This window comes from Python bivittatus, unplaced genomic scaffold (genome assembly GCF_059951505.1).
Source record: "Python bivittatus isolate LINGU-HERP-01145 unplaced genomic scaffold, Pbiv_v1 ctg000160_np1212, whole genome shotgun sequence".
NCBI classification, from domain to species: domain Eukaryota; kingdom Metazoa; phylum Chordata; class Lepidosauria; order Squamata; family Pythonidae; genus Python; species Python bivittatus.
In genome coordinates this window covers 6226770-6239904 of record NW_028277076.1, presented here as the reverse complement: position 1 = coordinate 6239904, position 13135 = coordinate 6226770, and the positions used below count along the sequence as shown (strand labels likewise).

The window sequence follows — 13135 nt, the reverse complement described above, 5'->3', positions numbered from 1 at the left end:
AAAGAGAGAGTGCTCTGGTTCTTTGCTCAATGTGAAGTATCTTGGCGGCCTCAACGGTTGCAGCACAAATGTTGGCTTTCCCTCAACAGGGCTGACATCCTTGGCAGGGAAGGGTGGCCCTAGGAGAGTTTTCCAAAGAGACACTCTGTTCTTGCCGAATTTGTAGTCTTGTGTTTCTGTTGGCTGTTCTTCTCCTTCTCCCTCCCCGGTCCCTTCCTTAACTATGCATCTGCCCCATTTCCACAGGTTGCAAGACTCTATAATTCGAGACCTTTGATAAAGACACCTCTTTGTTATGATTGCGGTGCTCAGTGTGGCTCTGCTAAGTCCCCCATGTAAAAAGCAATCAGTTAAAAACAGATGCCATTCTCCTTCACGTATCTTGTTAAAAATAACATTTCCTCAAAGAAATGTCAGGGATCTAGGTACAAAACTTTGGTTGGCTCTCCACTGCAGAATGCGTTGGATTTAGTAAAAGTTCACAAGAACAGTCCTGTTCGGTCATCCCAAAGCTTCATCTCCTCCAGCATCTTTCTTGGTGTGGTGGCCAGCCATATTTCTTTTAAAAAATTCCTTTAGCCAGGTGTAAAAGTAGCAATGGAGTCCTTGGTGTTCTGTGAGCTGTTTCCTAGCAGACATTTCATTCTCCTGAAAACGTTACCTAGTTGGGTATCAAAATGTCTGCAAGAAAACAACCAAGCTCAGAGAACACCAAGGACTCCACAGTTTAACCCTGAGCTACATCTGTTCTCTTCTATTGGTAAAAGTAACAGCCTGTTACTTCTTAAGCTTCTGTAGAAGTTTTTGACAGTCTTCAGGATAAGTAGCTATTGAGAGAACATAAATTTGTATACCTTGTTCTTTAAAATGCTGAAGTTAGCGGCCGGCCAGCTGCCTCAAGGACAGGTATGGGCAACCTCTGGAAGAATCAAGAGTTGTAGTGGGTAGATCAAAGAAACAAAGAGGTGGGACTATGATAGATACGGCCAGAACAAAGCCTTTTCTTTGATTGTTTTGTTTTTTGAGGTTTAGGGTATGTGTTACAGCTATGTTACTGCTTTGATGTGTTTCCCATCTCAAACCCTGATTTTCAGCATTGGAACTGGGGACCACAGGATGGGTTCAAAGGGTCCATAGGCGTGACTGCTCATTCCTCACCTAGGAACCCTCAAAGCAGAGTGTGAAGCGTACCGCTCTCTTGTGTTTCCACCCAGCCATCAGTGCTAGGTGGCACCTGGCCCCTCTTTGGAAACCCACTTTTGCCTTCCCAGATGTCCCCCCCGAGTGTGAAAGCAAGTTCCTACTTTCATAGTTCAGTTGGGGCAGAGCAGTTTGAGAAGGCAAGAGTCAACATCACGTGCTGAACTTGCACGGTCTTCAGAGAGGGCCTGCTGAGACAAAGTTTCTTCCTGGGGATGGTGGGGACAGAGGGGAAAGATCTCAGGATCTTGCCTTTCTGAGGAAGGCATTCTATTCTCCCATCCCGGGCACTTACAGATCAGAACGGCAATGACGTCTCCTCTCTTACTGGAGTCCATTAGTTGCTAAGCATTGGCTGACTTGAGTCTTCCTCCGCTTAGCTGCTCAGCTGGTGTTTATTGTGGAGCAAAGCACTAGGAAACCAGGCTGAGTTCAAAGCGGGAAATGTCAGCACCACCCGCTGGGCAGAAGATGATGTCTCACCGCTCGCCATGTGCTCTTGTGCTGTGCTGCATTCGCGAGCAACAGTCGGACACCAGGCTAAAGCAGACTTCTACCGGCGGGGGCTCTTTGGATAGGTGGCCTTCCAGCTCCCAGCATTCTCAGCAATGGTTGGGGAATTCTGGGGGTTGAAGTCTACCTCTGAGGGGTGCCCAGGTAGAGTTGCTATAAAGGAGCAGGATGTTGTACAGTTCTACAGGTTCTCAGTTGTCCTTTAGAGATGCAGGACATTCCTGATCTTGTGAAAAGGCAGGAGCAAAGAAGAAGCAGAATGTCCAGGTCCAGTAGAAACTTTACACGTTTGCGTTTGGCAGCACAAGAATGATGGCCAGGGCCTTCTTGGCAATGCGTAAATTGTTCCTGATGCAGTTTGAATAACCATTTTCTCTCCTCTGGTCAGGTTGAAGCACTAACTCATCAGCCCAGAGCAACAACGGTACATGCTGTCCGGGATTCTGAGCTGGCCAAGCTTCCAGAGGGAGCTCTGATATCCATCAAACGCAAGTTCCCACAGGTAGGAAGCGTGATCTCCCTGTCACCTCAACTCAGGTAGGGAGCCACTCCTGTAGAGAGCGATCCTAAAACTAACTTTTCTTCGTTTGCAAAGCACCAGAGAAAAAGTCTATAGTGGTTAGGGAGCTTATAGTATTTAAGGTATTCTATGGATTTAACCTCTGTGGTTTGAAGTTCTGTGGGTATGTATCCCAGGAATAGCTCCACAAATCCAATTTTGGAGCTGCTGGTTCTGGACGTCACTTCACTCTTCCTTTAAGAAGCCCTCTCTGCTTTAGCATCTACCCCAGGGGGTTTCAAAGGCTGCAGAATCTGTTGGTGTGTGTGTGTGTGTGTGTGTGTGTGTGTGTGAGAGAGAGAGAGAGAGAGAGAGAGAGTTCTGATCAAGAGGCAAAGCTCTAGTGATAGAAAATTGGCTTCATTTGAATGAACTTTTTTGTCCTTGGTCTTTCCCGGAACCCCATCAAGTTCTCATGGAACCCTAGTGTTCCAGAGAACAGAGTTTGCCAAACCCTGATTTATACCCCCAACTTAGGTTGATTAGGCAGAACAAGGGAAAGCAGTGGGTACCAGTTCATAATTTCATGACTGAGCAGGAATTCTGATGCTGGAGTCCTTGGTCCTAGTCCAGTCTTAACCCAGCTTTGGTCAGCTGGATAGCTTTGAGATGTGACTTCCTTAAAGCTACAAGTAAGACTGAAAGGCAAAAAAAATCAAAAACTTGTGAATACAGTATCAGCAAGTATAAAAATCTAAATCAAGTTAACTAACAAATGGGAATGTGAAGAGCAAGAAAAAAAGGGGAGAATGGAAAATTGTCCTACATTTCTACAATGCAGATCTAAAAATCCCATCATTATAAAAATTGTCACAACCCAGTTCTGAAACAACAAATTAAGCCTCAGCCACTGTAACTGTAGCTGCTCAGTGAAGGCACCTCTTATGTTTAGAAAAGACATACAAGATTTCCTTCTTATTTATTTATTTATTTATTGGATGTAGAGGCCACCTGACTCCCAGAGTCACCCGTTGAGGGAAATGGGCGGCATACAAATTCAATAATAAATAAATAAAATAAATAAATAAATAAGGCTGGGTGGTTTCCCTCTCAGAAGTAAGAAACAATGAAATGAAAGAAAAAGGACATGTCTGTCAAGAAGAAAAGGACCCATCACCAGGAGGAGACAAAAATACTAATAGAGGCTTGACACCCCAATCCCAGGCCTGAGAGCAAAGCCAGGATTTCAGAGACTTGTTGAACAACTGCAGGGTAGAGCCATATGGATCTCCAGGGGTGATGCTGTTTCAGAGGGCAGGGGCTGCAATAGTGAAGCCAACAGCTGGATTGTTCAAAGCCACTCTAATAGGATGGCGACAGCTTTGGATCTCTGCTGAAATAGAAAAAAAATATGGGCCTGATCAAGATGGAAAGTTAGATTTAGGATGCTCCCTATTTTCCTCCTCTCCTGATGTGTCTTCCATGGCAACCAGAACAGCCATCAAGAGGTTCTCAGATGATGGAGTTCCATTTTCAGAGTGATGAGACAGCATAGCAGAAGCAGAGCCCTGCATGATTACTGCAGAGCCCATCAAGATGGTCTTACATTTGCACCATAATGGCCTCAGTGTTCCACAACATCTTAATCAGACTTGTCCCAAATTAGGGATGGATTGAAAGGCCTGAATCACCATCTCATAGGTTGCATTGATGCCAGATAGACTCTGGGACTGGAATTACAGTGAATGTTTGATTTAAGAGGCCAGTTGAGAGAGGGAGTGCCTGTTGTGGCTGATCATCAGTTATTCAAGAATATGCCCTTGTGATTTACACCCTTGTCATGGCGACATCACAATGCAAATGGTGTAAATGACCATGGAAATCTGATCCATTGCATGCAAAGTCTATTGTATTGACATCGGATAAATCAGGATTTCAGGGTACTGTATAATTTGTGGTAACGCATTAAGGCATCTGTAGACAGAAGAGAAGATGACCTTGATGGAGATTTACAGGAACCGTTATTTAAGCAAAAGGGGCTGAAACACTTTTAAGTCCAGAACAACGAGATAACGTTCAGAAGCGACTCAGGCAGATGTCCTGATTCACTGGAGTATAAAAAGGAGGAGGAGATCCAGCACAATCTGACTTATAAAAGTAGTTTTTGCTTTCCTGTGGAGTTGATTTCCCAGTCTGAACTATCTAGTGGGGCTGACAGCATCTGGCCAACCTTAGTTGACCTTGAGTAAAGCTAAGCAGGGTCAAGACTCCCAGCTGCCACAGTCTTTTGATCTAGTCAACCACAGCAGCAAACATCTGGAAGACTATCTTCTCTTAGATGCCTAAACTTGATTAAAAACACACACGCGTCACAATTGCTTAGCAATAAATAATTATGCTTCTATAGACTTTAATAAGCCACTGTTGTCAACCCCCTCATTCAGAAAACTTTCCTCATGATGTTCTACAAGCCTTCTCCCCCTACTCATTGGGTAAAAAAGACAGGAAGAGAGCAGGGTATCTTGTGAGTTGTGTAAATGCCCACTCAACTGTTTTTTTTTCCTCCACCTTAGCACCATGACTGCTGGTGTGTCACTCTGACAATTAACTCGCAACTTTGTGTGTGTGTGTGTTTGAAAGCTCCTTTGCTACTCCTTTGCTATTTTTAGAAGACAGCTCCATCTGTCTATTATTCCTAGCAAGGCAGTTGTTGTAGTCTTTGTATGGGAATTGGGCCACCGAGTTTGAATTTTGATTTATTTTCCCTGCCCTGGTTCAAAAGGTAGCGCTTAAAAGCTGCACTTTGATTTTGACATGAAAGTGAAGATGATCGGAAGGCGAGGGCTTCCCTGGGCTGCGTTGAGGGTTCCTGGTGTATTCTGACCAGCATCAGAAGGAAGGAGACCCATCCATTTTATTTTTTACAATAACTTCAGGTTTTCAGATAGGATATGTGTGGGCAACCTTTGGTTTTATTTCATAAACTGCGCACAAGGGATTAGTTTGGGCTTTTGGCAGGTTGGTGGACCAGGAGAGATGGAGTTAACCAGCCATAATCATGATAGTGAAATGGAACCTCCATGTGCAGTAACAGTAAGGTGGGGAGGATTGGCCGTGGGGCAAACACCAGGGCAAGCCCGTCATTGCTTTTCCGCACTGCTTACAAGATTCAGACGGTCCTATCCTTGGCTCAGGGACCCTCCTGCAGGATCGCTTTATGGAAAGGCTGAGGCTGCCCATTCCTGCACTCCCCGCAGCCTGTTAGGACTACAATGCACATTATCCTCTGCATGGATTATCCTGAGGAGGACAAGACCTGTGATGGAACACTCCCGATGCAACAAGTTGTGAAGACTCTTTCCTTTCCAAGCAGGCTGTAAATTTCCTCATCTGAAGAACAGCAAAAGAGCTGGAAAAGAAGTCTTGACTGTCTGCGCGGCACTCATTTTTGTTTTTTTTTAAATATGTTTACTGACATCTTAGGAGAATAGAAATGGAGGTTTTCTCTCTTTACACAGAAGAGGGGCACGGAGGACAACATGCCTCCTTCTTCCAAGCAGAGAAGCTTTAAAACTCCAAGGAGATTGCGTGCCGCGCGCCTTGTTCCAATCCAAAATTGATGTTCCTTCTACGTTGCCATGGCAGCCATAGAGTGACTCACCCAGTGGCAGAAGGGAGCTTGCTGTGCTGTGGCTCCACGCTTGTTTTCAAGTCAATGGTCACGTGAAGGCAGGCTGCAGAACCCCCCCTCCCTCCGTGACCTTGGGGGCTTCAGAAGTTCATGGCCACGGTCCCGAACATCATTCATGCAGCTGGCCTGCCTCTTCCCCATCCAGATATCTGACATCAAGATGTGCCATTCTCCCTCCCCTGAATCCGTACAGGGGAACCCATATGCCTTGGTCTTGTTGGCTGTGTTTACCCTTGGCATTAGAGGGAGGGTCCGTGGAGAACGCAGTGCTTTGCTTTGATCTGAAAGTGAGCAACTGAGATTCAATCGGAATGGGGACAACTGTTGGCTGTTCCCAGAAAGCGTTGAAATGTGGGTGAAATAATTGTCTGGACTTAGCACTAAGTTCCCTTGGGCCTGTTACTCCCAAAGGTAGAGAATACGAATAAAGAAATGGCCACTTTGCTTAGTTGGACCTTTGACCCAACTTGGCCCGGTGTGGTTTCTTCTGACTGTTGCAGGCTCTCTCCAGTGACCAAATCCTCTCTGTCAATCAGGGACAGCAAGTGAACTTGGGAACTGTGTGACACCTGTCCTTTGCCAGCCCTACACCGGTCACTGTTTTGCTATTTTAATACCCGAGTTTGGATCTAACTCAGAGAGAAGCAGGAGGTAACTTGAGGCTGTCGCAGAAGGCCTGTGCAGAATGTGCTGATAGAGATGATTGGTGGGCTCCTCCTCTGCTCATTGTGTCCAAGCGGAGAGGCGCACTCAAGGACCCCATGGCCTACGCTAACATAATAGATTAGCTGGTGTGTGTGTGTGTGTCCCAGCAAGGACAAAAAAGCAGCACCACCCACAACCCATGTTCAGCAGCTGAAATGAAGAAAGCCAGGTGGTAGTGGTGGAAACACGACAGGAGTGGTTTTGTGTCAAAGGGTCTTTAAGTCTTGGTCTGAAACCGACTCATTCCTTGGTTGAGCAAACACTGGAAGGCACTCTCTTCTCCTTTCTGTAGGTTTGTCTACCTTCTCCTTGCTGTTTTCCCAATGGGGTTGGAAGACCATGGGCTTGTAGCAAAATAAATCCTACCGACTTCCCCCACTTGTTCACCTGAGCAAGCCAGGTAGGACAGATGCTGACCTTCAGCAGAGTCCTGGCATAGATTTGTCGGAAGATCACTTGAAAAAAGTTGCTGAACTGCCCTTTGGACAGAATTGAAAAGATTAAGGTTAATCCTTCCCTTTAGCAGAGAAATGCGAGTCTCCTCTGAAGTGATGTTTTGTCATCAAAATTCTCCTGCGTTCTGGCAGCCCTCCACTCCAAGTTTCTCCTTATGTTCTTCAGGCTGTTATGCTCTTTTGGACCCCTGCTTGTGATAATGTGTCTCCTTTCCCCCATCCTCTTTCTGCTCCCCAGGTTGTGACACGGCTTATACATTTGCTGGGTGAGAAGATCCTTGGCAATCTCCAGCAAGGGGGTAGGACATTGCATGCTTGGCTCCTTCTCCTGCTCCTTGTGGGAGGTGGGAGGGCTGGTGTGTGGAATTACTGGAGTAACAATGCTACAACCCAACTACATACTTGGTCAGTGCTCCCAGAACTGCAGAGGGCTCTGCAGTAGGCAGAAAGGGATTCAGTGGAATGTCGTAATTGGTTGGAAAGGGTTAGGAGCTCCTGGATCTCTTGCTCAATGTCCTGCTTACTCACGTCCACCCTTTTATTCATTGTTTGGATGCTTTTTGTTAATGTTCTCTGGAACCCTTGGCTAAAGAAACATTCCACACCCTTCCAACTGACATTTGGCCAAGAATATTCCCATTCGGGTGCATACCCAGAGTTCCCAAGAAAGGGCTGGCTGGAGAAGAAGAATCCTCTCTTGGGCCCCAATCTGCCCCCGAAGAGGCAGGGAACAGAATGTGAGAGGACAGGATCTGAAATTGGCATGTGACCCCAGTTTAGCATTATTAACATGAAACCGTGATTAAGGTAAACAAGGGAGATGGCAATCTGGTTCCCACATCCCTCAATTCTGATGCTTGAACCTATGGTATGGAGCTTAATATTACGTGTGAACTTGGCTGGGATGGCTTGCTTAGGAAACTGTGGTTCCTTATGTGATAGGCTTGACCCACCCATGACTCCAGGTCACTCAATTAATACACAGACCATAGTTTAGAGGAAACTTTGAGTCACATTTGCCATCTGCTCAGGCATAAATTAGACTCGACAGTAAACATTCAGTTGCCGGCTTACGTCCAGCTGTTCATCCATTTCCCCTTGAAATCCCTCTCTTTCTAAACTGCTGTTTCAAGGTGTAAATTTGGGGACATTTTCAACCTGAAAGACTTTCAGGGGAAACCTCTTTCCCCTTTTCCTATCTCAAATATCATTTCTCCGCCCCAGCTGTGACTTCCTTCCTTCTATATTTGGTTTATACCCCGCATTTCTATTCTTAGGGTGCTCAAGGTGTCTGCCAGTCAAAGAAAGGATAGTTAAAATCCCCATGATTATTAATCCCACTCAAAAAGCCCAACGAAAAAGGAGGTTCTTGTCTTCTTTGTCTGCTAAATGCTATCACTAAAGAGGGAAGGGCATTCCGGAGTTTATGTGCAACGCAGATGATGCGATGCTGGTTGCATGCATGTTCCCCTTTGCCCATCAAGCTGTCACAGCTGAGCCTTACAATAAGATGTCCAGAGTATCTTTTTATGAAAGGTTGATAAAGTAGGAAGCAGTAACCTTGAAAGGAACCTCACTGTCCAGTATCAGGAGTCCTGGGGTGAACCCACTTCCATTACGCCTGGGAGGCTTCAGTCCATCTTCCCAGGTTTCACGTTAATGCTAGTTTTTATGGTGGGATTCTGGATGCTCCCTCCCTCAACCTCAGATTGTGATGTGGGGAAACAGCACACAGTCTTCTCAGAATGGGCTTTCTTCCTCACAGGGCACCAGCTGGCCTTGCACACCACCAGCAGCAAATGGGACTCCAGCAATCCTGCCAGCAACCTCGCCACGGTTGCCATCATGCCTGTCTCAGAAGATGTGCCACTCTCCACCTTCACCCTGGAGCTCAAGCACGCCCTCTGCGCCATTGGTAAGAACCAAGGAGCACGCTGACTCCTGTGGCTTCAGCCTATCCATGAAATGATGGGAGGGACCTGGACAGCCAGGAGATCCACTCCACAATTTGGTGACCAGCTGAATAAAGGTGGCATGGCCCATATAGTGTGGTGTTCAAGTGGGAATCAATCTCCTGGGTGTTTTGCACTGCCCTTTTTATACAGTGCGGAGAGCTGATTTAATCATGTCTTTACTGACTCATAATAGCTCAGAGGAGATCATTCTCCTTCCCTCAGCTGACAGGTCATCTGAGATCTCCTGAAGAGCTGCCAAGTGCCGTTCAATTGCCATTGCTGTTTGACACTTAATAGCGCCATAATTCTGTTGATTTTAATGACAGACGTCTATTTTTAATGCGTGCTTCGAATGTGTCCTCTTTGGCCAAGGATAAGGTTGGGTTGGGTTTGGATTTGCCTCCTTGACCATAAAGAATTAAAACGTACTAAACAATCCCTCGTTGGCTGAGAAAGCCATATCAGCTCAAGGAGGAATAAACGGGCTGTGTGAACCAACCCTGGTTGGCGTGTTATGCATGGTATGGCCTTGTAATACATGGGCAGACTCCAGAAGTGTGTCTTCTTCATTGACGTGTGTGTGTGTGCGTGCATGCTTGCTGAAAAGATATTCATTGGGGCCCTCTTGTTGCTCCAATTAACCGTCTTCAAACCATGCTCCATCAGTGCCCTCACCTGTGTTGTCTGTTCTGCTTCACTCAGCTTCCTCAGCTTTCCTTTTCTGGTGCAAGCTTCTCATTGGACCGTTTCAAAGGCCCAAGTCCCATTTGGCCCAGTTTTCATGAAAAGTAGCTTTGATTCATAGGCCAAACCCGCTTCCCCCCCCGCCCCCCGAGCTTTGCCTAGGAGGCAGCACATTGAGCATCATGGAGCCCCTCCTGTGAACGGAGGACAGCTCTCGGGTTGAGGTAAGATGCAGGTCAACTCGGGATCAAGGATGAGCTTGGTGGGCCGAGTCCTCACCCTCCAAACCTGCTGTAAGGCGATCTTCTTTGGGTCATGTGGTGGAGGGAGAACTGGACGGGCCAGAAGTGAGCAGATTTCTTCAGGCATCTGGTAGGAGCCCCTTCCGTATAGCCTGCTGTTCAGGATAGCAAGGGAGAAGGGAGCCAAAGGGAAGAAAGAGTGGTCAGAAAGAGAATGGCTAGCAAGTCCAACTGCTGGCTTCACTTCTCCCATCCTAGGGCCCCCTTGGGGTAATGAGGTCCTTGCCAAGAACCCAGTAGTGCCCGATCTTGCGGCATAGAGCCTCCATTAGATTTGGCGTGGGGTGGAAGAGTCCTGGAGATGTATATTTGGTTGCAGTGCCTTGACTTTATTTTAGCAGCCCCAGGATCTGGCCTGTAGTCTGGAAAGCCAGAGAGACAGCAGGGTGGACCAGTCGCTGCATCATGAAGGATAACACCAATGAATCACTTGCTTGCAGGAGGACTCAGTTCTAAGATATCCTAGTTGGCACCTCTGGTTTCTCAGCCACTGCATCCAAGTAGCTGCTGGAGGCTGGGAAAGGGAGGCAGATAAGGACCCCTTCTTTTCTACCTCTCCCTGGTCCTTTTGCCCCTTTTCTCAACCTCCCCTCAACCAGCTCCATGTGAGATTAGCCACTCTCGGGAAGTTACTGAGCCAGCCGATCTCGGTTGGCGATCGTGGGCTTGCGTCTGGTCGCTGTGCGTTCCAGATGTGATTATGTGGCGCGCAAGGGCACGGTTGCCCCTTTCTCCTTGTAAGCATGGCCACTCAGCCTTGCGGAGAGGGCTGGGAGAGGCTTGGGCTTCTCTCAAACCCGAAAATGCCGGCTTCAGCGCATCTCAGGCGAGTTGGGTTTTCCTGAGCGGGGAAGCGTCTGAACCTTTGCTGTTAGGCAGAAATCTGTTTCAAATGGAACCCGGCGTCAGTTTTAAAGAAGGGTCTGTGGAAAATAAATACATGGCTTTGCCTGCCTCTTCCCAGAAACCCTTCACCTTCTTGTAGTGTGCGTCCCCTTCCAAGGTAGGTTATGACCAAGGGCTTTCTTCTCCCAGATCCAAGTGAAGAGCCAGTGCAGTATGTGAGCGGCACATGCAGCTCTCCTTTATGCGCTGGAGTGATGACTCATCCAGAAATGTTGGGGGGGTGGGGAGAGGGAGTAGAAAGGTGCCTCGCTCTGTGGATGCTTTTTCTGTCCTCTAAATACTGTCAGACAAGAGCATCTGCTGCGTGTTGCAGAAGCTGGTTGGGGCTGATGGTGCCGAAGCGGGTGCCCGTTGCTATTTGCTACACAGAGCTCAGGGCCTGGAACAGCCCCTAAACAGCAGCACAGAGAGGTCATCTCCCAATCTAAATAAATAACTTGTCTCTATACATCTAGCATAACATGCAGAGTTTATGACAGAACAGGCGTTCTGCAGCAAATGCATTTAAACGATTGGTAATGCAATTAAGAGCTGGGCGCCATCAAACTTTTTAACGCAGCTGGACATCATAAATCTCATAACGTAACAGGCAGTTCCTCAAAGTTGCCAATTGCAGGGAATAAAGATCAGATTTCGTACAGCCTGCAGGAGAGGATCTCTTAGATTAACTCCCACCTCCCCAAATTGCTCCATGTTTTACTCTGACATTGACGAGCGTGCTCAACCAGAGCTCCGGGCTCTCATTCTAGATCCAGTTCCAAGGTCTTCTCATGATTTATTTCCCATCAGGCGTCTTCTCAGAGACGCTTTATATGTCATGCTCGCTTGGACCGTGGACCTTGTGGTTGGGAGACAAATAAGGCTCCCTCCCCCTTGCAAATGCTGCTTTTGTGAATTCTCCAGGAGCATCTGGTTGGCCGCTGTTGGAAGACAGAAGGTTGGATGAGCGTGGTTTTTGCTAGCTGAACTAGCTCATCTCTTGAACGTGTTCTCGTTAGAGTCCTCCTCCTCTCATAGCAAGCATGTGTCCCCAGAAGCACAAATGAGCAAATGCTGTCCTTGTCAAGCACCAAGTGAAGGCAACCATTTTGATGTCCCTCCCCCAACCTTCTCCATCTCATCTCTTGGGGACACATCCACTCTCAGAACAAACTGTTCCAACTTGTGTGAATTTTTGACAGCAGTTTAGTAGCTCTTCAGACAGATCTTCCAGGCTTTTCTGTCTATGGAGTTCAACTATATCTAGTTTTCACCTTTCAGTGTTGACTAATTGAACAGTTCCACTATAGTGGAATATACCGTGAAGCTGTTCAGGTACAGTACAGAATTATTATGCTTTGGCAGTTAGAGGAAAGCACCAGCTTGGCTTTGTGTTGCTCCAAATTCAGTGACTAAAAAATGTTGATTCTGGTTTAGGTGGCCAGAAGCTCTCAAGCTAAAAATAGGGTTGTTACTCATCCCTCAGTATTGCAGACTACAACAGTGATTCTTTGACTGTTCACCAGAGTAGAAAGAGGAGGTATAACTCAAACTAGTTTCCCTCCACTAGTTTGCCAGCACACCGTGGCTTGCCGCTAATTCAGATCTAAACGTTCTGATTTCTGTGTGTGAAGAGGAGGTGGATCGATGTCGTGAGAACAGGCAAACTGGGGATTCTGTCTGTTCTCACAATACTAAGCCACAATTGGCTAATCTATACAGAATCAATGAATCAAGCACTACATTTGAAAAAGATAGGATATGTTCTTTTCAGAAGATGCAGTTCCAAATTGTGAAAGTACAGGAGTACATGAAAGTATATCTACAGACAAAAAGACCTCACCGTTCAAAAACATAGCATGCTCCCCCAGCAATAGAGCATTAGTACTTCTGAAACTGGTTTTTCCTTACTACGGTGATGGCTTCTCGAGTGCGCCAGAATTTTGTGAGGCTGCTGTAATGGAGCCTTGTGTCGCCTGGCCAAGTTCCTGAAGGATCAGTCCCATGAAGAGAAAGAGCATGCTGAAAAATTTCTGAAATACCAAAACAAGTGAGGGGGACATATTGTATTACAGGATATCAAGAAGCCAGAGAAGGATGAGTGGGGCAACCGCCTAGATGCCCTGGAGTATGCCTTACAGCTGGAGAAAGAGGTGAACCAGGCTTTGCTGGATCTACACAAGCTGGCAACTGAGAAAGGAGATGCTCATCTCTGGGACTTCCTGGAGTCTGAATTCCTGGAAGAG

General features: G+C 46.8%; 1 protein-coding gene across 2 annotated transcripts in view; it reads left to right on the top strand.

Annotated features, from left to right (window-relative positions):
- PNPLA7 (patatin like domain 7, lysophospholipase) overlaps positions 1 to 13135 on the top strand; it is a 70419-nt gene that overhangs the window by 28612 nt on the left and 28672 nt on the right. For both annotated transcript variants that reach the window (XM_025166279.2, XM_007420594.4), the window contains exons 19-21: positions 2102 to 2215; positions 7302 to 7362; positions 8829 to 8978. In XM_025166279.2, coding sequence (XP_025022047.1) covers positions 2102 to 2215; positions 7302 to 7362; positions 8829 to 8978 — 325 coding nt within the window. The remainder of the gene's footprint in view (positions 1 to 2101; positions 2216 to 7301; positions 7363 to 8828; positions 8979 to 13135) is intronic.